Source organism: Filobasidium floriforme (genome assembly GCF_021052385.1).
Source record: "Filobasidium floriforme strain CBS 6241 chromosome Unknown HD553scaffold_29, whole genome shotgun sequence".
Classification (NCBI taxonomy): Eukaryota; Fungi; Basidiomycota; class Tremellomycetes; order Filobasidiales; family Filobasidiaceae; genus Filobasidium; species Filobasidium floriforme.
Window position 1 is genome coordinate 81,252 of NW_025763650.1, and position 24,446 is coordinate 105,697.

Consider the following 24,446-nt stretch of genomic DNA (forward strand, 5'->3'; position numbering starts at 1 on the left):
GGTATGTTTCGCGCATAATAGTGGACGTATAGAGCGGATAGCGCTCGGAAGATGGGACGAAGATCGCGCACACATATCATACGTTTTCTGGGTCTTTCCCATCACATGCCGTCGATCATGGTCTGCAGCGCGCTCCTGACGTTCTTCCTCTTGGGTTTGAGTTGATCTTTGCATTGGTTTGCGGTGACCCCAATCTGAGCCTCACAAGTCAGTACTCAAAAGGAAGGGGGACGATAGGTAAAGTTAGACGTACCTGTTCAGCGATGGTGTTCCAGTCTTCCGTAGTCATACTGGTATAACCCTTATCGACCACTGACAAACAAGTCTACGATCAGCTCGGTGTGCAAAGGCATTTGTCTTGCAGTGACTCACGGAAGGTTGCAAGCTTGGCCTTTGCCTCGCCCGACCAACCACCCTTTTTGGCAGGCGATGGAGAACCTTCCCCGCCGTCGGTTGGAGCCTTTCTTTTCTTCGGGGTAGAGGGCATATCGGGCTCGGGTTTGACCTGGCTGACGTCTTCAGAGGTTTCCTTCTTGACATCGGCGGATGCTTTGGCTGAGGGCATTTTGGGCATGATGGATGGATGTAGGTCGATAAGGTTTGCTATCGTTTGACGATATGAAGGGATTTACGAGTTGTTGAGAAGTCTAAGAAGGCAACGGCGGCGATCAGGTTGGGAGCATGCCTGCGTATCCTTATATGAATCCGGGTTTCCTGTAGCCTGTAGGCCTGTAGGGTACATATCAATTTGCTACTCACTCCGTAACAAAAGGAAACTCTGCGCCGAGCAGGATCTGCGCTTCTCGAATTTGGTTGAGTGCAACGAGCTTGTCATGTCACTGGACTGAACAAAGAGATCGCCGCCTTCTATGGGACTCTTTGTTCATGTCGATCGGGTTAATTGCTTCTCAGCGCCTGCTTCTATATAGAACTGACCTTTGTCGACCCTCTCGAGCTCTCCGGTTGACCGACTCCCCTTCCATCGCCCCAACATCGTATTAGATAAAATATAACAAGGGCCACGAATCTGACTACAAGGAGGACTAGTCAGTACAAGTCGATATCTTTCATAGTCTCTCTTGGCTTCATCTGACAGTGATTTTATCCAGACGACATGTCTACCGACCGAGAAGCCACTCCCGATATCAAGCCCAAGACCGAGTCAAGTTCCAGCGGGAAAAACAAGTCTCCACGCAAAACGCCTAAGAGTCCGGCCAAATCGACTAAAACAGTCAGCGGGAGCGACGAGGCTGCCAAATACATGATCATCGAGACGCTTATGGATATCGGCAAGGTGGGATATAGATCTTTCAGAAGATGTCAGCCACGCCCTGACCCGTAATGCGCCGACTTTTCAATAAGGTTAACCCTACAGCCGACATGATCTGTGCGAAGACGTAAGCAATCTCAGGGTCCTGCTGAAACGCGATGCGCGAGCGGGTCGCTGATTTGGATGACCCTGCGGTCACGCTCTCTAGCGGTCTCACTAGGGAGCAAGTCTCGAATCAATTGAGGCCCGGACGGTCTAATCTGAGAAGCAAGATCTTGACCATGGTCAAAGCCGGAACCATCTGATATGATCGAGGCCTTATCATATGCAAAACATGCGAGATAGGCGTTGTTTCAATTCCCGACGAGACGCGATGACTACATTACGGAATGGCGATGCAGTGACTGTACTAATACAGAACCCATGTACTATGCCCGCCATCAGGCAGATCGTTGAAGCGGCAGGCAGCTGCGGTACATGTATGATCATTATCAGCGAACGTACTCGATCTATTTTCCACCGAAACGACTCACATCCCCAAGTACAGTCTTTGGCATGCGGACAAATGTGTCCGTAGATACAAGTTTGAGCGTTCTCCGAGCAATTGCCGAGCTTTGCATAGGGACAAGGCATATCCTTGACCAGCTTTGCTAGGTAGACGAGTTGCTTGCTGTTGAGCTCTGTCGACAGGCGAGTCGAGCAATGAGTGACTATCCTGCCTGGTCATCGCTGTGGGGCATTGTAAGGCTTACTGTAGTTATGCGCAAAACTGCACGACTTATTGTCGCAGCCAGCTTGAGCTGTTTTCGAGGACTACTATCAGCACTCTAGGGAAACGAACAACTTTACCCATCTGACACGACGTACTGAGATAGTGCCTGGATGTGGGGAATCTATCGTCAGCATCACCTCGGGCCGCGCTGATTCGCCTCGCGACACCCACTTATGACAAGGCCGAGGGTTAAGAAACCTTAGGGCCTTCTCGTCCGCCGGGATAACGACCTTTTGCTCCGTACCGCTCTGAGAGCCAGAAACGGGAGGACCTCCAGCAGCAGCGACGGCAGCGGCGGCCTCGGCAGCTCTCCTAGCCTTTCTTTTCTCCTTCTTAAGTTCCTTCTTATCGAGCGCAGTCGGGACAGACGGGTTTGCTGATTTAGTATTACTAGATTTCATGTTCACGTTCAAGCGTTCAGTGCCGGTATCCGTGCCCGAGTCGACAACGGTCTGGCGGGTCTTGGCGGTTTTGGCAGGAGTCGGCGGGGAAAGCTTTGTCGCTATCATCTGCTTAGCCAGAGCCTCGATGTGGTCATAATCGAATACCGGGATGCCGTCCTCGTCGGGCTCTTCGCTCCACGCACTATCGTCGTCAGAGGCGTCACCATCGGTAGGGTCACCCGTCTCGAGGCTAGCTTTCGCGATAGGGGAAATCTTGGCGGTATTCTGGTGTTTCTGTACGAACTTAGGACCGGGAGAGTTGCTCATCGTACCCGAGGAAAGATATGGGGCCGGCTTATAATCGGTCCAAGCGATCTTCTCCTTTCGAAGCAGACCGGGAATTTTGGCAACCGGGCACAAGCCGTGCAACTCTGCCGCAACAGAAACGCCCTCGAGGAGGACGATATCCTTGCCCTCGGTCGTCAACGATCGAATCGGGTTGGCGTATCCGTTATCATGCGATCCAGCTAGGACGATCAACCCGCACTGGGCGATACTGCCGTAGAACCGGAGTTGAGCCATGATCTTCGAATCGGCTGCTTCCTTGCCCGGACCAGCGTCGATTACTGTAAAACAAACAGATCATGAGTAAACATTCGTCGTGAGTCAAATTCTAATGATGACTCGACTTGGAAACAAACCGACTTACCATTAAGCGAATCGTGCGCTTTGCAAAGTCCGAGCAGAAACTCGTTGACCAGATTTGCGCCCTTTACAAGACCGCCCTGCATTGAGAAAACGGAACGTCAACACATTTTCTGCCAAAGTTGATATGCCATACACCAACTGACCTTATACATAGCTCCGGCCAGGCCGTACCTATTCACGATGACGTTGATGACTACATTCCCGGTCAAGGCGGAAAGACCCTTTGTCTTGGCCAGATGTGGGACCGTGTTTTGTATCATCTGCGGCAGGCTTGAAAGGAGCAACTTTGCAGCCTCTTTGCCACCGGCTGCGCCTTGGCTGACGAATGACTCGTCGAACTGTACGGATCGAAATGACACCAGGATGGACAACGTTTAGCAGACTTTACTCTAAGCAGGTGCCACGGAGCGACTCACGATAGCTCCATCGCCGTCGATCAAGATGGCCGTGAAGGACGGACCCATAGCAGGTCCAGCTCCATCCTTCAAGGCCGCCACTTCCTTCTCCAGTTTTGCCTTGGCCCTTTCAGTTTGCATGAAAGAGCTCTTCCATAGCTCGACCTCCCGATGCAGAGCGTCGAGCTGCAGGTTCCCATCGAGTGCGGTGGTGAACAGTTCCGAAATGGTTTTCAGAGCCTCCGTATGAGAGTCTCGCAGTTCCTGGTTAGTCGGAATGGCTGAAGGTTTCTGGGCATTGGCTAGAGCAGTAGCATTGTTCGTGTCCGAGTCCATGTCGAGAAGAGAGTGGCGGAGAGGCTGAATTTGTCTGTTTATGTTGTGAGATCTGACGATCTGCGACAAGATTCGAGGACGACTATATGCGAGATGGGTGTAACTAGCGAGTGTGAATGTTGTGGAGCAACAAGAATCTTGATTTGTTGCTATGGAGATCCAGTGTGTTCAGGATGGCATATAGTATGCCCAGTAAGGATTATTTATGGTGTCGAGACGAGCAAGGTAACCGAGGCGATAACTTTGCCTCCACCTTGTCGACTCATCATCGATCGACTCACGCGACCGATGTGCTATATCAATTCTATCAAGTCGACAGAGCCGCAAACCTGCCTCCGTGCAGTGGGAAACAAAACCGCTTGCATATAGCAATTGCAATCAGAAGTATAAAATCCCGTGTATCGATATTATGATATAAGATAATGAATTATACTGTCCTTGTGAGACTGTGATTCCGACAAAGACTCCCTCCCAATCCTCGTACCGAGGAGGAAATGGAGAAAAAGGCAAATGACCTCCCGTCTAGCTGATCTGACATCGACCCCTCATGCGCAAAACTTCCTCGCCACAAAGTCCCATCCCGCCGGAAGGAGAGAATCGTGGCGTCTAGTACTTCTCACCACCCATTCGGCCGGTAGCGAATCGTCCGCACGATCCACAGGCGGCGGTGCAGGTTCCAAGGATGAGGGCGGCGACGGCACCGACGGTGAGCCAGTTGGCGTTACCCTACGAAGTCGAGACAATACGTCAGCGAATTGTTACTTGCATCCCATTCCCCTTAATGAGGTTCGTCGAAATCAATCAAGACTCACAAGCTCGGCCTCGAAACCACGGTCCCTGATCCTGTTCCTGATGATGATCCAGAGAGCAAGGTCGATGGCGAAAGCTACCAAAGAAGCGAGGAGAGCGAGGAAGGCGGTGAGGGACATGAGGATGGTGCAGGTCCTCGAGGCGAGGGCGACTCCGGCCTGAAAACAAAAGACAATATCCCGCATGGTCAGTGTCACATCCCAGAACAGAATACGCAGTAGAGATGGGTGATGTGAACTCACGAGACCCCAGAGGACGGCAAAGAGGGCGAGGGCGCCGGCGATGGGGTGCAGGATCATGACCTTGGTGAAGTTCTGGAGGACCGAAGAACCCTCGGTGTAGCTGTCGGATGAAGCACAAGTGCATGATCAGCTATCTGAATCAGCAGACCGAATCGAGAGGATCCGAGAAAGGGGGGGATCACGGATCTAGTCCAGATCCCCATCAAAAGTCCAGGTCTACAGACGTCGTGACACTCACTTTCCGCCGACCTGCTCGATACTAGGCGCATACCCGAGCATGGCACTCGAGCATTCTCCTCCTTGCACACAGTAGCCCCAGATTCCATATCGGATCTCTTCCGTGACGGTAGCTTTGAGGAAGTAGATGTTACGCCATACGGGGGTTGAGACCGAGACGAAGATCAAGAGGACCATTGCCGCGAAGCAGAAGAAGAACTACATGATCAATGAGATGGGTTCGAGGTCAGTTATGTTCATGATATTGGGACGATGTTGAAAGAGGTTTTCCGCATTGGGAAGGTTCGAGTGGCTTGAGACAAGGTGAGGTCGAGAGGGCTTTACTCACTCCGGAGAGAGCTGGGGAAGGCATCTTTGAGTTTACTGATGAGCTACTTGATGCGGGAGAGGTTGAAGTTGATGCTCGTAGTGAGAAGTGATTTGTGAGGACGAGCTATTATAAAAGAGTCGAGTTGAACCTGGAGTGAAAGGAAGTCGAGATCGTTCACAGATCACAGACGAGATTCGATGATCAGGAAGGATCCTTTTTCGGTTCGGACCATATACAAGCATGGCTTACCTGGGGAGTGATGCTTGATGAGGGCGGGAGAGCGATGACGATAGATTGCAGGGCGTAGGGCGAGGGGAGAGGGCGGTGGTTGCTGGCTGTGTAGAGAGACTACTTGATCAGGAAAGGCAGACTAGGGTGTGGTGGTTGAACATGGAGATTTCCTTTTTGGATAGAGGCTGACCCCTGGGTGGTCGATCCCTTTCAGCCCAAAAGAGCAATAAACAACCGTCGACCTTGGCGCGCGTGTCGCGTACGCCGACCCGCCTCCTCCTCTCCCTAGATCTCCCTTAGCCTATGACGTACCAGCTCGAGCTCGCGCGACGTTACCCAGCTGCCAGCCACCTTCAGCTCCCCAGCGCCTTTCGTTGGCGTTGATTGGCTGCCTCTGCCGGGTTCACGAACGAGACATCCCGTCCTTACCGCGCAGGTTTCGGGGGAAAACTGAGACAACCTAATGTAACGTAATCTGACGTAAAAGATATTGGCGAGCGTCAGTGCCTTCTCTGCAACACTAGCTCCAGCTTGTCATCTCATTAACACCATGTGTACCAGAGTAGCAACGGATTGGTATGCCTACTATGGAACTCTCTATAAGATGGCCTCAGAGCAACCCGGTGTCAAGGATCTCTTCAACAGTGATTGCCAGGTTTGCCAGTCCTACCTTAGTCCTGAAAACTCACGGCCAGCGAAAGGGCTACATCTCCAGTTCAGCCATGGCCAAGGACGGGGAAGGGTCTTGCATCAAGCTCTATTCCAAATGGTCGCAAGAGGCGAGAGGTACTGGACCGTCTGAATTTGAGCGAGCACATTATGACGCGCTGTCAAATCTATAGATCTGTCTGATGGCCGGTGACACGTTCACAACAGGCCAATGCGATTACGCAACCTGGTGGTCAAGAGGAAGGACTCCCATCACACTGATTACTGATTACTACGTTACTACGTATCACCCGATCGCCGATCCCTGATAACTGATCAGCGAGAAAAGATGACGGTGGAAAATTCTGGAATACATCACGCCTGGTCGCCTGATCGCGCTTGATCCCTGATGAACCTGAAAGCCGTGTGGCTCGATCGTCTGCATCATTATTATTGATCTATTGATCGATCATCGTCGGTCAGTCCGGCCTCGATCTCGGGCATGGGATCCCGAGATTGTTGTCGATGGCATACGACCTGGCAAAACCGCTGGGTGGATCGTCCGTCGCTATCGTCGGTTGCGGAGCCGCTAGCTGAAACACAGAACATGTTCAAATACACGATGACGCCGGAGGCTTTCGGCGCAACGGGATTCCGTTGTTTTGATTTGATGTGAAATTTCGGGTGGATGCGGCGAGGTTCCTTTGATGATCCGATCAATCTTAGGGCTCCAATATTTACAAGACGTAGGCAGAGCTCAGACGAGTATTTTGATGAAGCAACAGAAAAGAAAGGCGGAGGGTCGACTGCTCGCCCTATCGACATCCGGACATCATAAGACTTCGAAAAAGTGCTGGGTATCTGACGTGTACTGTGATAGGCGTACTCTGTAGCTCTATGGATGCGTATGCCTGGACCCTTGGTCCGTTGAAGATCCTACGGGATGACCCTCCTTTGAGATCGGGCAGTCGGAAACGATCCGAGACATGTTCTCACTTCCCCGTGATCGATAACCGGCACAGACTCGCGCGGAACGAGGTGAGCGCATTTAGCGCGCGTTTCAGGTTTGTCGCTGTCCGTCGTGATGATCGACGACGAGCTGTGTTGGGCGTGTAGAAGGGGTCCGTGCATCAATGAGGTTCCTTTTCGGTTAGATGTGGATCGGAGCTAGTGAGAATGCTGTGCTAGTTTCATGTTGTGATTTTTCGGGTGAATTCCATGCCATCGACTCGACCGAAAGATGATTAGACATGTTGGAGTGCCACGGCGAACGATATAAAGGAGCACAAGGGTCTCTACATTTCCTCACTCTTTGCCGTTGTCGTCTGCCATTCTTCAAGTTTTTCTTCAACAGTATTCAACAAATCATTCACCCTTGCACGTTGTCGGATTTACTACGTCAAAAATGCCACCTGGTCTACTGGAAATGTCGGAACTTACTCGCCCGCTGGAATCGGGTCACGACGCAGGATTAGTCTCGAGCGTGCCAATTTCACAAGAATTCCGCTTTGCCTCGATATACGAAGAGGTGAAAAGGATTCGGGACCAGACGACTCAAAACGATGTAAGTGATCTACGATTTATAGTAGCCTGAATATCGTCGAGCTTACCAGGGTTTTCAATCAGGCTCCGAAGAGCAGTTGGCAGGCAGAAAGACCACAGATGACTGGCCCGCTACAACCTACTTTCCTCGGCAAACCTCTCTTTGGAAACACGGAGTCCAGATCCTCTTCTATTTCGTCTCTACACCATCCTCAGCCTGAATATCATCCCGCTGGCCGACCTACCCTCGACGTCTTCGAATCCCTCTCCGATGTCGATCCCAAAGGACTTGAACCGTTTCACATCTTACCACCTCCACCACCTCCGCCGCCACCACCTTCTCCTACGTCTTGGTACCGACATGCAAAGGCTCCGATTCACTCGAGGCCCGACATCCTCCGCTACGATCAAGTCACACTCGGGCCGCCTTTTTCTCTCCGCGATCCGCAGAAACTCACAAATACACCCACGCGAGACTCTACCTCGTGCGGTCTGCAAACTCCGACGAAGTTCACGCCCAAACAGGATAGAAAGCTTGATGTCATGTTCGAAACAGGAATGGAAAGGCCGGATAGTCCTTGGTCGGCGGATTCGGGGATCGAAATCTCACCTCCTCGACCTGTCAAGCCTAGATCGAAACCGATCGGCGGACCTGGTCCGGGAGACGGGAAACGAACACGAGACTTCGAGGTGGAGCTAAGACTGGAGTTTGACGAGGGAGTTGGATGGATCGAAGAGGATGAGCGGACTTGGAGGGCAACTTTCGGAAGCCCCGACCTCGGAGGTATATACGGGAAAGATATCGGCTCGGAGGGAGAGATCACGATTGAAGTGGAAGAGTGGTGTCCTGGCGGAGAAGCTTGCAGGCATTACGATGACCTTGTCACCACGGTACCTCAACACGAACCGTACGGCTGGATACCAATGACTCCACCGGGAGAGTTCGGTGGACTTGCAAGGGATTACCCGCAGTACGAGTCGGGCTTCACTGTAGGAGGAAAGGAAGGAATCGTTTTACCGGATGCTATCATCGAACCTGATACTCCATCGGCAAGAGGGCCGCTGCCTCTGCAACCCCCGGCGAATCTGCAAAGCACTATACCTAGTCAAACCATCCCGATACCTCTCCACCATATGAAGCGAACGGCCTGCCCGTCATATCCGCTTGAGCCGCTCTTCGACCCCTTCAACCCGCCCCCTTCAGGCTTCGTTCATCCAGACTTCCTACCGCTCCCGCTCAGCTTGGGCGCACCGATGTTACTCCACTCGCCCGGACTTTCGCCTCGACCTCTGTCTTTTGAAAAATACCTCTACCTTCAGGATCACTACTCATACAACGACCCGCTCCTTGGCAAAAAGGGCGCGTGGAAGTGCAGCTTGTGCGGTTGCGGAAGTCGAGAACCGCTCGGTTTCGTCCGTTCGGGTCCGTGGGAGACGCCGGTGGAAATTAGCGAATTGGGGATGCCGAGCAATAGGATCATGTTATCGAGGTTGGGTTTCGAGGTGGATTTGAAGAAGGACGAGCGGTTGGCGGAACGGCGTTACGCGAGAACTCAGCGGGGTCAGGGCCACGAGCTAGTCAAGCGGGGAAGGCTCCGATCGGTCGACCCACGACCCAACCCGAATTACATCAAGCTCGGGCCTAGACGTATCGTTGACACTGCGGAGAAAGAAGTACCGACGTCAAAGGTGACTTTGAACGAGGTCACGGAACGTCCTTCTACTCCATGCGATACCATCGAGGTCGATCTTGGCGCCAATTGTGGCCGACACGCCAGACGACACAGCAGCCAGGGAATAGTCAGTGCAAGGATCGAATGCGACTTGGAGGTGGAGGACGAGGATAGAGATTGAACCGACTGAAGAAGGGTTGCGTACTATCACTTATGGAGACTGGATCTTACTGCACGGTCATGAAAAAAGGACGACACGGGCGACATCGCGCTGCTTTTACGGATTTTGATACGAAAAGGACGTTTAGGTTTACTGCTTCGATCATGCTTCATGTTGCTTACCTATGCTCAATATATGAATACTATGTACATCGCGTGACTGACCGTGATAGGTAGAATCCCCGGCCCCTTTGTCGGCTTGTCAGACGATCAGATCATATCTCTGTAGGTCAGCATGCAGGCGTTCGTGGCGATGAAACAGGCGGGCGGTCTTACGTAATTTGCTTCCGACATTACGTCAATCCAATTTCTATCGGATGCTTTGCGAAATTTCGGTCAAGCTGCCGAAATCTTTCCAAGGACGAGGTCGTCAAAGATCTAGTAATGTCCCATAAGTTGGTTGGTCGTACCTACCGCTCGCCGTTCCTCTGATTTATCCCAGCTGTCAACACATTCATACAGCCACTAAAATACCATGGTATCTTTCCAGTGAGTTGTCGTCGAGGTCTGCCGAATGGTTGTTATCGGCCTCGCTGACCATAGTTCGTCTCCTTGATGCAGATGCGACAACTGCGCCGACACGGTCAAGAAGCCCGCTCTCGACAAACACAGGAACAGGTGTTGGGGTACTTTTACCTGTCTAGGTGAGCGTTCCTCTCGGACACGACTGTTATTTGTCAAGTCGTTGCTGATCAGGCCTTGTTGACTCGCTTCGTAGACTGTTCGACCACGTTTGCCAATACCGACTACAAGAACCATACGTCGTGCATCTCCGAGGCTGAAAAGTATGAAAAGACGCTTTATAAAGGTGGAAAGGGAGCCAAGGTGAGCGTCACTTTGAACAGTAAATCTGACAGCCCTCGAGACTGACGTCCAACTTTGTTTTGACATCTAGCCGAACGGTCACGCTGGGAACAACTCGACCCCCAACAACCGATTTCAACCTTATCCCAAGGGGAAACCTCAAGGCCGAAATGGAGCGCCCGTAGCTCCTCCTCCCATGACCGAGAACCCGGCGCAAGACCCCACTCAAGCCGGTGTCGCACCCGCCGTCCACCCTTCCCGAGCAAACATGGTCGAAGCCGCCGAACAAGGTTCAGGCAAGAAGCCTTCCTTCCCCTCTTTACACCCTCCCTCTCGATACCCCCCGCCTAGGGAACAGCCTCGATGGCAGAACGGGAGGAAGATGAAAGGAGGAGCTACGGGGATGAACAACATCGCTGGAGAGGTCCCCATGAGGAGTTGGGGGACCAGTCCGGCGGTCACCGATAACGAAGAGGGGACCAATGGGAATGGGAACGGGGTCGGAGAGGTCGCACAGAAGAAGAAGACCAAGAACAAGAAGAAGGGTGATAAGGGAGGCACTGGGTCGAGGGCGAATTCGAACGCCAAAAAGCTGGAGGGTCAGGGATCGGTCGCTGGCGGTGACGGTCCTTCGGAGGCTGGACCTTCGAAGACTGTAGAGCCTGCATCTACTCCTGCGGCTGCAGTATCCGCATTTGCACCTGTATCTGCGCCGATCGCTCCGGTAGCCGAAGCCTCGGCTGATTCGTCCTCGGTGGAAAAGTCGAAAAAGAAGAAGTCCGAAAAGAAGTCCAAGAAGGACTCGTCCGCCCCGACTGAGATCGTCTCATCCGAGGCCGAGCCCAAGAAGGAGAAGAAGTCGCGGAAACACGCTGAGGTGACGCCCGAGGACGCTGCTGCTGCTTCCACAAGCGAGAAGAAAGAGAAGAAGAGCAAAAAGGCCAAGACCGAGGACGGGGAGGGCAAGAAGGAGAAGAAGGAGCGGGATGAGACGCCAGAGGAGAAGGCGGCTAGGAAGGCTGCGAAGAAGGCAAAGAAGGCTGCTGCGTAGACTCCGAACATAGGCGAGACTTTTCGACTTGAACGTTGGCACTCGGATCGTTAGGGATATTCTTGTGTAAACTCGATTTGGGCGTGTCATGTTGTCTGTATTATCATATCCTTTTCGAGATTACAGCTTTCCCCTGGGTGAAATACGACTCTTTTTTGCTACAGTGATGTCATGTGCAGTGTCGACGAGACGTGTACAACCTTGATGGTTTTGTTTTCTCGCGGGTTTCCCTTTGGTTCTACTTTGCTTCGTTTGGATGTTTAGTCCGAGATGATCAACGGCCTAACGGTCGTAGTCGTATTGGTCTTGCTATCCTTTCGGTCCCTCTTGCTGTCCGAGTTCGAGTTCACGTCGGCCTCAATGGCAATATCGGCATAGTCGGTGGCCAGGTAGGTTTCCTCATATTCTGTAGTAACCGGTCCTCGGAAGAACGTCTTGCCGCCGATCCCTGGGAGGAAGTAGTAACCGAGAGAAAAGGCCCATACACCCCCTGCTACGACGCAGGCATAGTTCATGGTAGCTGGGTCGGGGTTGATATCAGCCGGGCTAGATGGCGGAGCAAGTCAAGGGGGTCAGCAGTAGGACCCGGCGAGTTTCCTGATCGGGTCAGCTGGCTCACAAGCAAAAGATGACGCATGCAAAGATCATCCATATACAGGCGATGGCGGCGCAAGGTTTCGAGAATCGTCCGAGGTGCCATGGCCCTGGTTGGAAGTTTTGCTTCGTGAACAGGCGGCAAGCAATAGGGATCCCGTAGGCGACGTAGGGTCCCAAGATGGCCAAGGCGAAGATCGCGCTGAAAAGGGATAGATGCGTTGAATACTGCGCCCGCTCTTCATCTTAAAGTCACAGGGAGACAATATGGCTTACTTGATAGCTGCCTCGTCCGCGAAACCCAAAGCTCCGAGCGGGATACAAAGCGCGATGATCAGCCAGACGGCTATCAACGTCGATGTGTCCGTTAGCGTCCCATTGTGTTTCCGTCTTCACATCTTCAAGCACGAATACTTACTCCTGACGGGAGTCTGTGTCTTCTTGTTGACGTGATATAGGTACTTCGAGAACGGCAGCGCACCATCCCGGGCGAACGCGAAAGCCTGTCTCGAAGCGGGCATGGCCAGACTGGCGGTCATGAAAAAGGTGCCGATGCACATGAACGACCAAATGGCGAGCGATCCGTGCTTGCCGAAAGCTTGGTCGTAAATATAAGCCAGAGGCTGACCGATGGCGCTGTCATTGATTGCAGCCAGATCGGTACTATTGACACAAAGGCGAGGGCGGATTAGCGAAGCAGATCGGGCGATACAATCAGAGAGATACGCACCCCATCGTCAATGATAAGATGATCATAATGAGACCTCCTGCCAGGGTGGCAATTCCGATGGCTAAAACGATAGCCCAAGGAACAGCAGTAGAAGCGTTCGAGGCCTGTCGACATAAGTCAATATCTGTGTTAATTGTTAAAACGAAGGTTCCAGGAGCAGGCTAAGAAGGACAAACCTCCTCTGAAAGCGACACGGCACAATCGAAAGAACCTATCAGAAATATGCAACAGGGGCCTTAGCTCTTGTCATCGAGGTCGAACACCAACCAGACTAACAAATGGTCCAGACCGGCGCCAACATCGACAAGAGGAAAGCCATGCCAGGAGACCATCCGGTAAGGTTGGTAAAATCGCCAAGAGTGTATTCTGCGGTATTCAGTTCTTTTCTCCTTGCGATGGGCAGGCCAATGACGGTAGCCAGGATGAGCAATGCATTGAGAATGACGTTGGGCGTTTGTAAGAAGATCAAGATTTCGCTCCCGTACGCGCACAGCGCTCCTACAGCGAGGAGAATCCCGACATAAAGCCCAAAGGTCTGGCCGGTGGTGGGCGTGAAGGTATTGTCGGCGATAGACACTGCGGCGAACACGATCCCCGCACAAGCCCAGGCCAAGGACGACGTCGCAGCGACGTTGCCCAAGAAGGAGTTGTACCCGACGAACCAAGCTAGGAGGTTGCGGTATTTAGGAGGTCCTAGTCGATGCGTCCAGAAGTACAGGCCGCCCCTGTTTACCACGTCACAATAAAGTCAGCCATACAATGTAGGCGGGCAAGAGCTGGACCAGCTTAGACTCACGACGTCGGCATACTAGATGCCAGTTCGGCCATGCTGAGTCCGATAAAGAGGATAAGACCTCCAGCTAGGAACCAGCCCCAGTTCATGGCGACTGGTCCTCCGTATGGTAACGAATACCTTTTGGCGACAAGACGTATATCAGTCTGATTGTTGAAACCCAGGTCCATGCTATATACGCAGGCTCACCAGATACTATAAGTGGCCGAGCATCGAAATCAACATCAGTTTAGTCTTTGGCTGAATGGAAGGAGGGGGCCATGGGTGCTTACGTGCTAGCCACTGGATCCGATGTGTGTCAAAGAGAGGGAACCAATCAACACCTCTATCTTTGCGGCGATTCCTGTTAGTCGCTTGCAACGCACCCGATGGAACGATCCCTGCAGTACACGTTGAGGTCAGCACCAAAGCAAGATCATGATATTATCGACAAGAAGAAAGTGACAAGTCAAGCTTACCCATGATAGAGAAAGAGAAACCAAAGGTCGCCATAAAAGAGATGTTACGTTTCAATTCCTGAGCGTACCCTAGGCTCTCTAGCCGGGAGACGTCACGAGGGGCCGATGTCGCAGCCATGGTTGTGAAAGGTCGACGAGGGTTTGAGAGGGAATTTTCGTAAAAAGTATCTTCCCGAAGGATGTTGGAGTAAAAGGTTTGAACTAGATCTGGATGATGACCGAAGTCGAAGCGGGGAGTGCGAGGTTGTCAGGTATTGGTGGGTGGTCCAAGTTGAAGTCTGGTATGGAATCTGAATTGGTCGTATGGATAGGTGGCTAGTTATATGGCGAAAAGGCCTCTGTGCATCTGTAATCCTGACATGATACAGGCGAGATTAGGGAGCCGGTATCAAGGTGTCCTGCCTGCATGTGACGGGCGTCGACGTTTGTTACAGCCGAAGCAAGCTGAATGTGACAGAGAGATAGTACAGTCGTAATCTCTCAGACGGAAAGATAACAGTAGGACTCTGGCAGATATGGTCACGCGCCACGGATCCACGGATCATCCATTCGGGTCAATGTGAGGGGGGGAGGGAGGGGAGCCCCGTGCCAATCCCGCGCGCGGTTTGCCTTCGGGTGGATTTCGAAGGATATACTCTACTTGGATCTTCCGACCCTGGGATGTCTCATCAATCACTGATGGCTGATCACCAGTCGTCATCGAGAACAAGGGCGTTTCGACTCGGAACTGAGGCGCCCATGTATCGACAAGTTGAAGACCTCTTCTCCAGATACCTTGACATGGCTGCATCAGTCGTGAAGCTATCAGGAGCCCCAGATCTTGCAGGCGGGAAAACTCCAATCTAGGCGGATAAACCCATATAGCCGGCTCCGGATCTATCTTATCAGCAGATTACACGTTCCGGCGCGACATATGATGGTTCGGATCAACCGGTCATCCCGGTCCCGACTGGCTCAATCGACTCGTGCTGATATAAACAGGGCATGAGCGGATTATGGGATACAGATCGAGTCGAAGTATGAGTTCTTTTCTCTACAGATCTACACACAAACACACTCGCCAGACATAACCCGCCACAATGCCTTCCATCACCACACCAATCGAGAACGACTCGATGTACGTGCAGGGTCAATCGACTGTTAACGCTCGCTGCATGCTGATATTTCAACCTTTTCAGCCGATCTGCACCTCTTAAGAAGCAAGTCACCTCTCACGCCCACCCTCTGGACCCCCTTACATCCGCCGAGATTCTCGCAACTTCCCGCGCAGTAAGGAAATACTCGGACGCTCTCAAGGTCCCCCTCGATAGGCTCTTGTTCAACTCGATCACCCTCCGGGAACCGCCCAAGCTTAGCGTTCTCAAATGGGCGGGAGTTGTGCAGGATCCGGATGTACAGAACGCCGATAGCGAGATCGTGAGACAGGCGGAGGTGAGTTGTGTTCAGGTCGATCCTCTATGGTTGGTGGAGTATGCTCAAACTTTACGCCTAAATCTGTAGGTCCACTGTCTCGACGCAGCCACCGCACGAGCTTTCGAGTGTATCGTCGACCTCCCCTCAAATCTCCCCTCTCATGGGTCTTCAACTTCGGACAGCCAAGCGATCGTATCCACCTGGACTCCTCTGCCGGGGACGACTCAGCCGAGTTTACAGGTAGAAGAGCTCCTGTGGGCCGAGGAGATTTGTAGAGCGGACAAGAAGATCGTTGCAGCTTTGACCGAGGTCAACGTTAAGCCTGAGGACTGTTATGTAGACGGTGAGCGCTACTTTGTCGTTGACCATTGTCCCCAGCGGATGGGGATTGCTCACTCTTCGTGCTGCTCTATAGGATGGTGCATTGGAATCGACGAGCGATTCCCCGGCAGGCGATTGCAACAGTGTTTCCTGTTCACCAAGCTGCGACCGAATGACAACCTTTACGGCCATCCTCTGGACATGATCCCCGTTATCGGTATGTCCAGCCTCTGAATTTCCCTGGGAAGGCCTTTCGACTGACATATATACTCGCTCGTCCAGACTCGTATACGGGAGAATGCCTCGCGATCGATTTCCCCCATATCAATTCTCCCGACGCCCCTTCCTCGCTACAGGCCCACGAAACCGCCGAAAAGCGGGACCGAATCCTCCCTCCCATGCAACCTCACAACTACCTGCCCGAAGAGTTGGCCCAAGACGAACCGGATTTCAAACTTCGAGAAGGGCTGAAACCGATCGATATCACCCAGCCTGAAGGTGTCTCGTTCAAGTTTGAAGGGAGGACTCTTGTCTGGCAGAACTGGAGGGTCCACGTCGGATTCAACTATCGGGAGGGTTTGGTGCTCTCCAACATCACTTATGACGATGGCAAGAATGGCACGAGGCCATTGTTCTACCGATTGTCTGTCGCCGAGATGGTCGTTCCTGTAAGCACCAGAGAGGCGCCGTGGATATCTATACTACAAGTTTGGCGCTGACCCCTGACGAGTACGATAGTACGCCAAGACGACCTTTCCTCATCACCGAAAACATGCCTTCGATACCGGTGAATACGGTGTGGGCGCATTGACAAACTCTCTGGAGCTGGGTTGTGGTAGGTCCTTCCTCCACCGTTCGTCATCAAAGGAGCGGTTCCTCATCCTCGAGGACGCTTGTTACAGACTGCAAGGGTCAGATCGCCTACCTCGACTTCCATGGAGTGAGTTGGGTGGTAACTTCTGGATCTCCGTGCACCAGGAATTTGATCGTTGACATCTGGCACGCTTTCAGAACAACCGAAAGGGTGATGTCGAGACCATTAAGAACGCCGTTTGCATCCAGTAAGCCGTCGCGCCGTCGCAACAGTCGCGCTTGTACACGTGTACTGACGGACCTACCTTCGATAATAGTGAGGAAGATGCTGGTATCTTGCACAAGGTGAGCATCCCATATCTTATCGAATCATAACGAAAGCATCTGACGTCCCTCTCTGTTGTTTCCAGCACACCGACTTTAGGAACAACCGCGCGCACGTAGCGAGGAACCGAAAGCTGATCATCTCGACGATCTGCACCGTGGCCAACTACGAGGTAAGCGCAACATAATAGCACGCATTTCAGTAGCCAATGCAAAATAGCTCACGGCCGATGCTTGTGACTTATAGTACGGGTTCTACTTCTCCTTCGACCTCGCTGGTACCGTCGAGCTCGAAGTTAAGGCTACGGGGATCGTCAACGCCTACGTCTTGGCCGAGAACGAACCTAGGGACGATGCACACGAGGTCATCGTCGCCCCGAGGATCGCCGCTCAGCATCACCAGCATGTAAGTCCCGGTCGATCGGGATCACGTTTAATGTCCAGTCAGCTCATCGACGTCCTGCTTCTCCGCAGCTCTTCTCGCTCCGAGTTGACCCGATGATCGACGGCCTGAACAACCAGATCGTCCAAGTCGACGCCGTCCCCGATTCCGCCCCCGTCGGTAGCTCATCCAACTACTACGGGAACGGGTTCTACAACAAGAAGACGCTCTACAAGACGACCAAGGAGGCCGTGGCGGACTACGATGGACGGTCGGGAAGGATCTGGAGTATCGAAAATCCGAACAAGAAGAATGCTTATAGTGGGAACAATGTTGGGTACAAGATGGGTGAGTCGGGATGTTCAAGTGGGATAGGGAGATTGGACGCTGATACGATGGCTTTTCGCCGGTGCGATCGTAGTGTGCACGCAGATGCCACCCTTGTTGTGTCAAGAAGGCTCGATGGTCTGGAAACGAGCTCCCTGGGCGAGACACAACGTGAGTTTCCCCGTCTCACCTCCCACTCGTCCGAACCGACACTGACATCCCTCTCCTCCTCATTTCACTTCGACCTGGCCACCTCTCACTTTGCAGATGTTCGTAACACCCTACGCCGAGGACCAACTCTACCCCTCCGGAGTACACATCAACCAACACCCGGGAGGTGACGACGATTTCGGTCTAGCCGAATGGGTCGACAAGGACGCGGGGATCGTCAACAAGGATATCGTCATGTGGGCCAGTTTCGGGATGACGCATTTCGCCAGACCGGAAGAGTTCCCCATCATGCCCGTCGAGCATTTGCGCATCCATCTGAAACCGAGCTCCTTCTTCTTGGTAAGTTGGATAGGCGCGGAATGGGATGTTGGTAAAAAATCAGTAGCTGATCTGTGAGCCTGCAGCGCAACCCTGGACTCGACGTGCCCTCGAGCGCGGACGAAAAGTCCAAGAACGCCCATGATGCGTTTACGAACGGTCACGGTAACGGTAACGGCAACGGCAACGGCGCGATGTCATCGTCGTCATCATCATCTTCATCCGCTGGTTCCTCATGTTGTCGCTCGTAACTCGCTCTTATAGACCGAACCCCAACTTTGTACCACCTCGCCCCGGACTCGTCCTTCTTTGTATGGCCAGTTGACCAACCGAATTCGCATAGCCGTTGTTAGTAAAAGTCGATGTGAAACGCCCTTCCAGCTTCCTTGTTGTATGACCGATCAAGATGCAAAGATGACACAGCCTCTGAGCTTCTGAGCTTCTAAGCGAGCTTTCCATGATCAATCAACCCCAAACCGAAACGCCAAACGTAAAAATTGTTGCGTGATGGCCGAAGATGACGCGCGTCATCTCTTGGAATCAGATCCCGTCTCTAGAAGGGCAAGAGGGAGAGGGACGAGGCCCGGTCATCAGTTCGGCAAAGGGCGAGAGCATGCGTCGATCCGGCCGGTGCGGCGGTTGATATCGGTCTTAGCGGCGGATCGAAATCGCTAAGCGAGCAAATTGAGAATCACATACAAATACAAAACAGGTTGCAGGGGCTGACGATCCTGACGATCTACCTTTGCGCATCATCAGCATCCTCAGGCCAGATCGACATCGACATTGACAGTCGACAACATCGACCCTGTCGCAACCCTTTCCCAAAGACAGACGTACAGACATATACACGCCATGTCGTCTGCTGGGATCCCAGTCCAATTGGGCGCTCCCATCAATGTCGACGGGACGGCTCACACTTCTCGATCGAGCAGCGTCGACGACTCTAGCTCTACCCCTACCTTGGCGCCTTCCAGCCCTAAACAATCGACCGGGTCCGGATCGAAACTTCATGACGAGAAGGCGGCGCCGGTGGTGATGTCTGAGAAGCCTCACCAAACGCCCGTCTACCATCGGACCTCTGAGGATGGTGAACACGGAGCTCCTCTCCAGCGACCTGCTCAGCCGAACCGTCAAAGCACCTTTACCAACATGATCAGCCGGGTTACCAGCGGTCTTTCTCAGAACAACCGCGATCGAGAGTACCCGGATGACGAGGTCTCCTCATTCGAACGAGCCATCTCTCGACGAACCGAGCAAGAAAAGGAAGGTTGGTCCCTCGAGGGGGTCATGAAACGTGACGCCGAGAGGGACGCCGCCGAGGGCAAGAACCCTAGACGGTTGGACGTCTCGTGGAAGGACCTCTGCGTCAGGGGAGTCGGAGCGGATGCGGTCTTTGCCGACGACCTGACGACCATGTTCAACCCGATGACCAAACGAAACGACAAGAAACGTAAAGCCGCCCTCGACCCGGACCTCGAGAAGGAGACGAAACCCCAGGCTTCGGAAAAACGACAAAAGGATGCCGAAAAGTCCTTGCCCGACCACGGATCGCAGTTGGGGCCCAACGAAAAGTTCCTCTTGCAAGACTTCACGGGGACGCTCAAATCGGGGGAGATGGCGCTCGTACTCGGTCGACCAGGTGCAGGGTGTACGACGTTTATGAAGGCCCTGACGAACATCCGACAAGGATACGCCGGGGTAGACGGGGACATTCGATACGGAACGATGGATAGCAAAGAGGCGGAAAAGTACAGCTCGCAGATCCAGTTCGTCGCCGAGGACGAGGTCTTTTACCCCGACCTGACCGTCGACCAGACGATCAAGTTTGCGCTCAAGATGCGAACTCCTTCGGACAAGGCTCGACCTCAGGGGGTCTCGCGAGAAGAGTACGAGGCGTCTTACAGGGATACTTTGTTGAAGACGTTTGGGATCGAGCATACCGTCGATACCAAGGTCGGGAACGAGAGCGTGCGGGGTGTTTCCGGCGGAGAGCGAAAGCGAGTCACCTTGGCCGAAGCGCTCGTCAACCGAGCTCCCGTCTACGCCTTTGACCAGCCTACTCGAGGTCTCGACGCCTCGACCGCCTTGGAGTTCACGCAAGCCATGAGGACCATCACCGATTACCAAAAGACCACGACGTTCATCAGCGTCTATCAAGCTGGTAACCAGATCTACGAGCTTTTCGACAAGATCCTCGTCATCGCCGCCGGACGATGCATTTACTGGGGTCCGATGAAGGAGGCCAGGGGTTATTTCGAGGACATGGGTTTCCAAGTCAGCCCAGGGTCCAACTTGTCGGATTTCTTGACGGCCGTCACCGTCGCTACCGAACGAGTCGTCGCCGAGGACAAGAAGGGCAAAGTCCCCAACACCCCGGAAGAGTTTGCCGTCATGTTCAAACAGTCGGACATCAACGCCAGGATGCTCAAGGAGATCGAAGAGCTCAGGGCGGACGAGGAGTTGTTGAAGAGCAGGACCGAGGATCTGAAGGAGAGCGTCGTCATCGAGAAATCGAAGAGGGCCGGGAAGAAGGGTCCTTACACGACGACGCTCGCCACTCAGGTCGCCAGTGCCACTCGTCGACAATACGCCTTGACGTGGAACGACAAGGCTTCGCTCGGGATCAAGCAGGGTGGTATGCTTATCCAGTCTGTCATCTTGGGAAGTCTGTTCTACATGCTGGATCGAACCGTAAGTCTGTGCTACATGGCTTCGAGCCGTTCACAAGGACGACGTAGGCTGACGACGTTTGACACCCCTGCAGACAAACGGACTGTTCGGAAAGGCCGGTGTGCTGTTCTTGACCTTGCTGGTCAACGCGCTGCTCGGTCTCGGAGAAGTCGTCAACAGTTTCAAGGGTCGAACCATCCTGGCCAAACACAAGGCCATGGCGCTCTACCGACCGTCCGCCCTGATCTTTGCCCAGGTCATGGTCGATATCCCGCTCGTCGCTTTGCAGGTCACCATGTTCTTGGTGCCCATCTACTTCATGTCCGGACTACGACGAACGGCCGGAGCCTTCTTCACCCTCTGGATCGTTACCTACGTTACCACGCACTCGCTCTTAGGTTTCTTCAGGATGATCGGGTTCAGTTTCAGTTCCTTCCAGGGCGCTGGAGCTGTGTCTGGTTTGGCTTTGGGTCTCATCATTCTTACGATGGGTTATCTGCTTCCCAATGCCCAATTGCCGTGGTGGTGAGTGTCTTATGTTGGGGGACCAGGTGAGGTCGGAAAAACACTGCTGATAACGGACATTCCGCCTGTTCCCGCTGCTTAGGGTCGGTTGGTTCAAGTACCTCAACCCCCTGTTCTACGCCTTGGAAACTGCATTCATTAACGAATTCAACGGAACGACTATCGACTGCGCCGCCCCCGCTTTGATCCCGTATGGTCAAGGGTACCCGACTACTGGAGACAACATCGTCTGCAACAGTCCCGGTGCGGCGACCGGCGAGACCTCGTTCCCTGGTCGAAGGTACATTGAGGATCAGTACGGATACCGTGTCAGCCACAAGTGGAGGAACTTTGGTCTCATCATCATGTGGTGGTTCGTCTATCTCGTCATCACCTGTCTCGCCGTCGAACGTCTCAAGGCCGCCGGAAGCGTCAAGTCTTTCTTGGTCTTCGCGAGGAGAAAGGTATCCAACAAGGGGAACGACGCAGAGTCTGGCAAGGCTGCTGCTGCTGGGAGCGAGACTGCCCCGGTCCACTCGGATGATGACATCAAGATTGACAAGTCGGAGACTCTGTTCGCCTGGAAAGATCTGTGTTACACGGTACCTGTTCGAGGTGGTCACAGGCAGCTTCTGAACAAGGTCCAAGGCTTCACCAAGCCAGGAGTGAGTGCATCGATCGTGCGACAACATGTTTCTCTCGACATTGCTAACGCCGCGATCGTAGGCGATGCTGGCCTTGATGGGAGCTAGTGGAGCCGGTAAGACGACCCTGCTCGACGTTTTGGGAGCTCGAAAGGACGATGGCAAGATCGAAGGTGATATCACCGTCGATGGACGACCTCCCGGTCCTTCCTTCCAACGTACATGTGGTTATGTCGGTCAGATGGATGTTCACGAGTAAGTCATTTGCAGTGATCCAATATGCGCCAGTAATACCGGACTGACACGCACATCTCCGTTGCAGACCTACTCAGACTATCAGGGAGGCATTCTTGTTCAGCGCTCGTCTCCGTCAACCGAGGGAGACTTCCGACGAGGAGATTGAGAGTTACGTCAACAAGGTCATTGAAATTCTGGAACTCGAAGAATTGGCCGATGCCATCATCGGAGTCCCGGGTGCGGGTCTATCTATCGAACAGAGGTGAGTGGCACGGCTTGTTGGAATGTTGCCGGACACGTCTGACTGACACCGCGACGACAGAAAACGTACTACTATTGGTGTGGAGCTGGTCGCCAAGCCCAAGCTGTTGTTCCTGGACGAGCCGACGAGTGGTTTGGGTGTGTCCACGCTCGTGTCGCCGATCTCCCGGCGAGACTAGAACTGACTGCCACCACTGCAACGTACAGACGGCCAGAGTGCGTACCAGATTCTGCGATTCCTCAAGAAGCTTTCGGCTGCGGGACAAAGTATGCTCGTCACGGTCCACCAGCCTTCCGCCCTCTTGTTCGAGCAATTCGACTCGCTTCTACTTCTCGCCAAGGGAGGACGTACCGTCTACAACGGAGAACTCGGAAAGCACGCTTCGACTATGAAGGAATATTTCGCCAAACAGGTTCGTCATTCCGAATCGTGTGATGTTTATCCGTCGCGGGATCCTGACCCGAACTTGACTCATCAACAGGGTGCCAAGATTGGTGATGAAGAGAATGCCGCTGAAGCGATGATCGACATTGTCTCTGGCGCACGTTCCAAGGGTCACGACTGGGCTCAGGTCTGGCTTGATTCGGAGGAATACCAAACCATCAGCAAGGAGGTCGACAACGTCATCAAGGAGGCCAAGGAGAAGCCTGCTTCGTTCGAGGAGGACGGTCTCTACTACGCCTCGTCTCTCGGCATGCAGACCAGGCTGGTCACCAAGAGGGCTTGGAGCTCGATCATCCGAACCCCCGACTACGTTATGGGTCGTGTCGGGCTCGTCATTGGAACCGGTTTAATCACTGGGATCACCTTTGTTACGGCCGTCCACACCAACGATTACCGTTCAGTCCAGAACCGATTGTTGGCCACTTTCCAAGCCATGTTCGTCGCTCCGGGTCTCTTTAACATTCTCCAGCCGCGAGTCATCGAGGTCAGAACGCTGTACGAAAGCCGAGAGAAGGGCGCCAAGATGTACGGATGGTTCCCCTTCATCTTCAGTGTCATCCTGACAGAGGTACGTTCGTAGACGGACAAGGGTCGAGTTTGCTAAAGCATGCTGACGTATCGTCTTTGACTTGGCCACCACAATCACAGATCCCTTGGCTTCTGATGTCGGAGATCTTGAATTTCGCCGCCTGGTTCCCTCTCGTCTTCTGGACATCTAAGCCCACGGACCCTTACCACGGTGGCTCTTTCTGGTTCCAAGACGTGCTCTACTTCCTGTGGATCGGAGGGTTCGCGCAGTTCGTTGCGATCTGCTCGCCCACCGCCGAGGCCGCGGCTCTGTTCAATTCGATCCCTCTTGGTCTTATGGCGAGTTTCTCAGGAGTCTTGCTGCCGTACCCTCAGATTCCCGCTTGGTGGAGATACTGGATCTATTACCTTAGTGAGCTTTCTCCTCTTCGCTTCGCGGTCATGATCCCAGTCGCTTACCAATCCCCCTCTTTCAGACCCCTGGTCGTACATTCTTGGAGGAAAGATCTTCTTTGTCAACTGGAACGTAGAGATCCGTTGCAAAGATAGCGAATTTAGCGTCCTTCAACCCCCTGCCGGCCAAACTTGCGGAGCGTACCTCTCGGATTTCCTCGCCACCGCCGCTGGATACGTCGACAACCCGGATGCCAACGCCGACTGCCGCTACTGCGGTTACGCGAACGGAAACGAATATCTCCGAACCCTGAACATCAATGACAGTTACATCGGATGGCGAAACATCGGAATCACTGCCTTATGGGTGATGGCCTTCTGGGGTTTCACCGTAGGAGCGATGGCTTGGAGGAGTCGAAAGAACTAGAGAAAGGAACGTTCGACATGATGCGAGCGATAGTCGTGTATCATAACGTGACAATGTAT

The 24,446-nt window shown here is 53.2% G+C and overlaps 9 protein-coding genes across 9 annotated transcripts; 5 read left to right on the plus strand and 4 right to left on the minus strand.

Moving 5' to 3' along the window:
• Nucleotides 1-101: 101 nt before the first annotated feature.
• HD553DRAFT_346311 (uncharacterized protein) lies at nucleotides 102-574 on the minus strand (the record flags this gene model as incomplete). Its single annotated transcript, XM_046183183.1, has 3 exons — nucleotides 102-194; nucleotides 254-312; nucleotides 373-574. 3 exons carry the CDS (start codon nucleotides 572-574, stop codon nucleotides 102-104), a joined length of 354 nt encoding a protein of 117 aa, XP_046032657.1.
• Nucleotides 575-1,114: 540 nt separating this feature from the next.
• Nucleotides 1,115-1,575, plus strand: HD553DRAFT_346312 (uncharacterized protein; the record flags this gene model as incomplete). Its single annotated transcript, XM_046183184.1, has 3 exons — nucleotides 1,115-1,294; nucleotides 1,363-1,397; nucleotides 1,479-1,575. 3 exons carry the CDS (start codon nucleotides 1,115-1,117, stop codon nucleotides 1,573-1,575), a joined length of 312 nt encoding a protein of 103 aa, XP_046032658.1.
• Nucleotides 1,531-4,098, minus strand: HD553DRAFT_320106 (uncharacterized protein). Its single transcript, XM_046181105.1, has 8 exons — nucleotides 3,550-4,098; nucleotides 3,277-3,471; nucleotides 3,135-3,210; nucleotides 2,214-3,051; nucleotides 2,138-2,148; nucleotides 2,023-2,070; nucleotides 1,804-1,950; nucleotides 1,531-1,738 (listed from the first exon to the last, which is right to left on the minus strand). The coding sequence occupies exons 1-8, from the start codon at nucleotides 3,862-3,864 to the stop codon at nucleotides 1,680-1,682; spliced, it is 1,689 nt and encodes a 562-aa protein (XP_046032659.1). The 5' UTR covers nucleotides 3,865-4,098; the 3' UTR covers nucleotides 1,531-1,679.
• HD553DRAFT_320109 (actin cortical patch SUR7/pH-response regulator pali) lies at nucleotides 4,087-5,733 on the minus strand. Its single transcript, XM_046181106.1, has 5 exons — nucleotides 5,482-5,733; nucleotides 5,155-5,351; nucleotides 4,917-5,016; nucleotides 4,677-4,832; nucleotides 4,087-4,590 (listed from the first exon to the last, which is right to left on the minus strand). Exons 1-5 carry the CDS (start codon nucleotides 5,503-5,505, stop codon nucleotides 4,471-4,473), a joined length of 597 nt encoding a protein of 198 aa, XP_046032660.1. The 5' UTR covers nucleotides 5,506-5,733; the 3' UTR covers nucleotides 4,087-4,470.
• A 1,954-nt stretch (nucleotides 5,734-7,687) lies between these two features.
• On the plus strand, nucleotides 7,688-9,932 carry HD553DRAFT_150732 (uncharacterized protein). The gene is made up of 2 exons (XM_046176738.1): nucleotides 7,688-7,906; nucleotides 7,969-9,932. Exons 1-2 carry the CDS (start codon nucleotides 7,748-7,750, stop codon nucleotides 9,736-9,738), a joined length of 1,929 nt encoding a protein of 642 aa, XP_046032661.1. The 5' UTR covers nucleotides 7,688-7,747; the 3' UTR covers nucleotides 9,739-9,932.
• A 252-nt stretch (nucleotides 9,933-10,184) lies between these two features.
• Nucleotides 10,185-11,715, plus strand: HD553DRAFT_301644 (putative nucleolus protein). The gene is made up of 4 exons (XM_046178668.1): nucleotides 10,185-10,265; nucleotides 10,338-10,420; nucleotides 10,495-10,601; nucleotides 10,672-11,715. Exons 1-4 carry the CDS (start codon nucleotides 10,252-10,254, stop codon nucleotides 11,629-11,631), a joined length of 1,164 nt encoding a protein of 387 aa, XP_046032662.1. The 5' UTR covers nucleotides 10,185-10,251; the 3' UTR covers nucleotides 11,632-11,715.
• On the minus strand, nucleotides 11,716-14,639 carry HD553DRAFT_320116 (APC amino acid permease). The gene is made up of 12 exons (XM_046181107.1): nucleotides 14,207-14,639; nucleotides 14,114-14,128; nucleotides 14,021-14,030; nucleotides 13,938-13,943; nucleotides 13,752-13,868; nucleotides 13,232-13,680; nucleotides 13,132-13,166; nucleotides 12,956-13,059; nucleotides 12,644-12,888; nucleotides 12,502-12,571; nucleotides 12,251-12,427; nucleotides 11,716-12,177 (listed from the first exon to the last, which is right to left on the minus strand). The coding sequence occupies exons 1-12, from the start codon at nucleotides 14,322-14,324 to the stop codon at nucleotides 11,892-11,894; spliced, it is 1,632 nt and encodes a 543-aa protein (XP_046032663.1). The 5' UTR covers nucleotides 14,325-14,639; the 3' UTR covers nucleotides 11,716-11,891.
• A 551-nt stretch (nucleotides 14,640-15,190) lies between these two features.
• Nucleotides 15,191-18,704, plus strand: HD553DRAFT_320117 (putative peroxisomal copper amine oxidase). The gene is made up of 15 exons (XM_046181108.1): nucleotides 15,191-15,323; nucleotides 15,385-15,637; nucleotides 15,707-15,962; nucleotides 16,035-16,157; nucleotides 16,223-16,608; nucleotides 16,679-16,775; nucleotides 16,843-16,880; nucleotides 16,952-17,001; nucleotides 17,071-17,098; nucleotides 17,164-17,250; nucleotides 17,325-17,483; nucleotides 17,552-17,807; nucleotides 17,881-17,957; nucleotides 18,054-18,296; nucleotides 18,362-18,704. Exons 1-15 carry the CDS (start codon nucleotides 15,286-15,288, stop codon nucleotides 18,524-18,526), a joined length of 2,256 nt encoding a protein of 751 aa, XP_046032664.1. The 5' UTR covers nucleotides 15,191-15,285; the 3' UTR covers nucleotides 18,527-18,704.
• A 332-nt stretch (nucleotides 18,705-19,036) lies between these two features.
• On the plus strand, nucleotides 19,037-24,059 carry HD553DRAFT_150879 (P-loop containing nucleoside triphosphate hydrolase protein). Its single transcript, XM_046176739.1, has 10 exons — nucleotides 19,037-20,969; nucleotides 21,043-21,473; nucleotides 21,556-22,117; nucleotides 22,179-22,351; nucleotides 22,419-22,595; nucleotides 22,656-22,732; nucleotides 22,802-23,007; nucleotides 23,077-23,611; nucleotides 23,688-23,979; nucleotides 24,044-24,059. Exons 1-9 carry the CDS (start codon nucleotides 19,131-19,133, stop codon nucleotides 23,756-23,758), a joined length of 4,071 nt encoding a protein of 1,356 aa, XP_046032665.1. The 5' UTR covers nucleotides 19,037-19,130; the 3' UTR covers nucleotides 23,759-23,979; nucleotides 24,044-24,059.
• The last annotated feature ends 387 nt before the right edge of the window (nucleotides 24,060-24,446 follow it).

Bases quoted from the DNA above. Each gene is read 5' to 3' on its own strand.
- HD553DRAFT_150732 (XM_046176738.1), top strand. From the start codon at position 7,748: ATGCCACCTGGTCTACTGGAAATGTCGGAACTTACTCGCCCGCTGGAA. The intron at 7,907-7,968 runs GTAAGTGATCTA...GTTTTCAATCAG, and splicing joins ACCAGACGACTCAAAACGAT to GCTCCGAAGAGCAGTTGGCA.
- HD553DRAFT_301644 (XM_046178668.1), top strand. The intron at 10,421-10,494 runs GTGAGCGTTCCT...CTCGCTTCGTAG, and splicing joins GGGTACTTTTACCTGTCTAG to ACTGTTCGACCACGTTTGCC. The intron at 10,602-10,671 runs GTGAGCGTCACT...TTTGACATCTAG, and splicing joins AAGGTGGAAAGGGAGCCAAG to CCGAACGGTCACGCTGGGAA.
- HD553DRAFT_320117 (XM_046181108.1), top strand. From the start codon at position 15,286: ATGCCTTCCATCACCACACCAATCGAGAACGACTCGAT. The intron at 16,609-16,678 runs GTAAGCACCAGA...CGAGTACGATAG, and splicing joins TCGCCGAGATGGTCGTTCCT to TACGCCAAGACGACCTTTCC. The intron at 16,881-16,951 runs GTGAGTTGGGTG...GCACGCTTTCAG, and splicing joins CCTACCTCGACTTCCATGGA to AACAACCGAAAGGGTGATGT.
- HD553DRAFT_320106 (XM_046181105.1), bottom strand. From the start codon at position 3,864: ATGGACTCGGACACGAACAATGCTACTGCTCTAGCCAATGCCCAGAAA. The intron at 3,472-3,549 runs GTGAGTCGCTCC...CGATCCGTACAG, and splicing joins TCGACGGCGATGGAGCTATC to TTCGACGAGTCATTCGTCAG. The intron at 3,211-3,276 runs GTCAGTTGGTGT...TTCTCAATGCAG, and splicing joins TGGCCGGAGCTATGTATAAG to GGCGGTCTTGTAAAGGGCGC.
- HD553DRAFT_320109 (XM_046181106.1), bottom strand. From the start codon at position 5,505: ATGCCTTCCCCAGCTCTCTCCGGA. The intron at 4,833-4,916 runs GTGAGTTCACAT...TTTTGTTTTCAG, and splicing joins TTGCCGTCCTCTGGGGTCTC to GCCGGAGTCGCCCTCGCCTC. The intron at 4,591-4,676 runs GTGAGTCTTGAT...TCGACTTCGTAG, and splicing joins GTGGTTTCGAGGCCGAGCTT to GGTAACGCCAACTGGCTCAC.
- HD553DRAFT_320116 (XM_046181107.1), bottom strand. From the start codon at position 14,324: ATGGCTGCGACATCGGCCCCTCGTGACGTCTCCCGGCTAGAGAGCCTA. The intron at 13,060-13,131 runs GTTTGTCCTTCT...TTATGTCGACAG, and splicing joins CCGTGTCGCTTTCAGAGGAG to GCCTCGAACGCTTCTACTGC. The intron at 12,889-12,955 runs GTGCGTATCTCT...TTGTGTCAATAG, and splicing joins ATCTTATCATTGACGATGGG to TACCGATCTGGCTGCAATCA.
- HD553DRAFT_150879 (XM_046176739.1), top strand. From the start codon at position 19,131: ATGTCGTCTGCTGGGATCCCAGTCCAATTGGGCGCTCCCATCAATGTC. The intron at 21,474-21,555 runs GTGAGTGTCTTA...CCCGCTGCTTAG, and splicing joins AATGCCCAATTGCCGTGGTG to GGTCGGTTGGTTCAAGTACC. The intron at 22,596-22,655 runs GTGAGTGGCACG...CCGCGACGACAG, and splicing joins GGTCTATCTATCGAACAGAG to AAAACGTACTACTATTGGTG.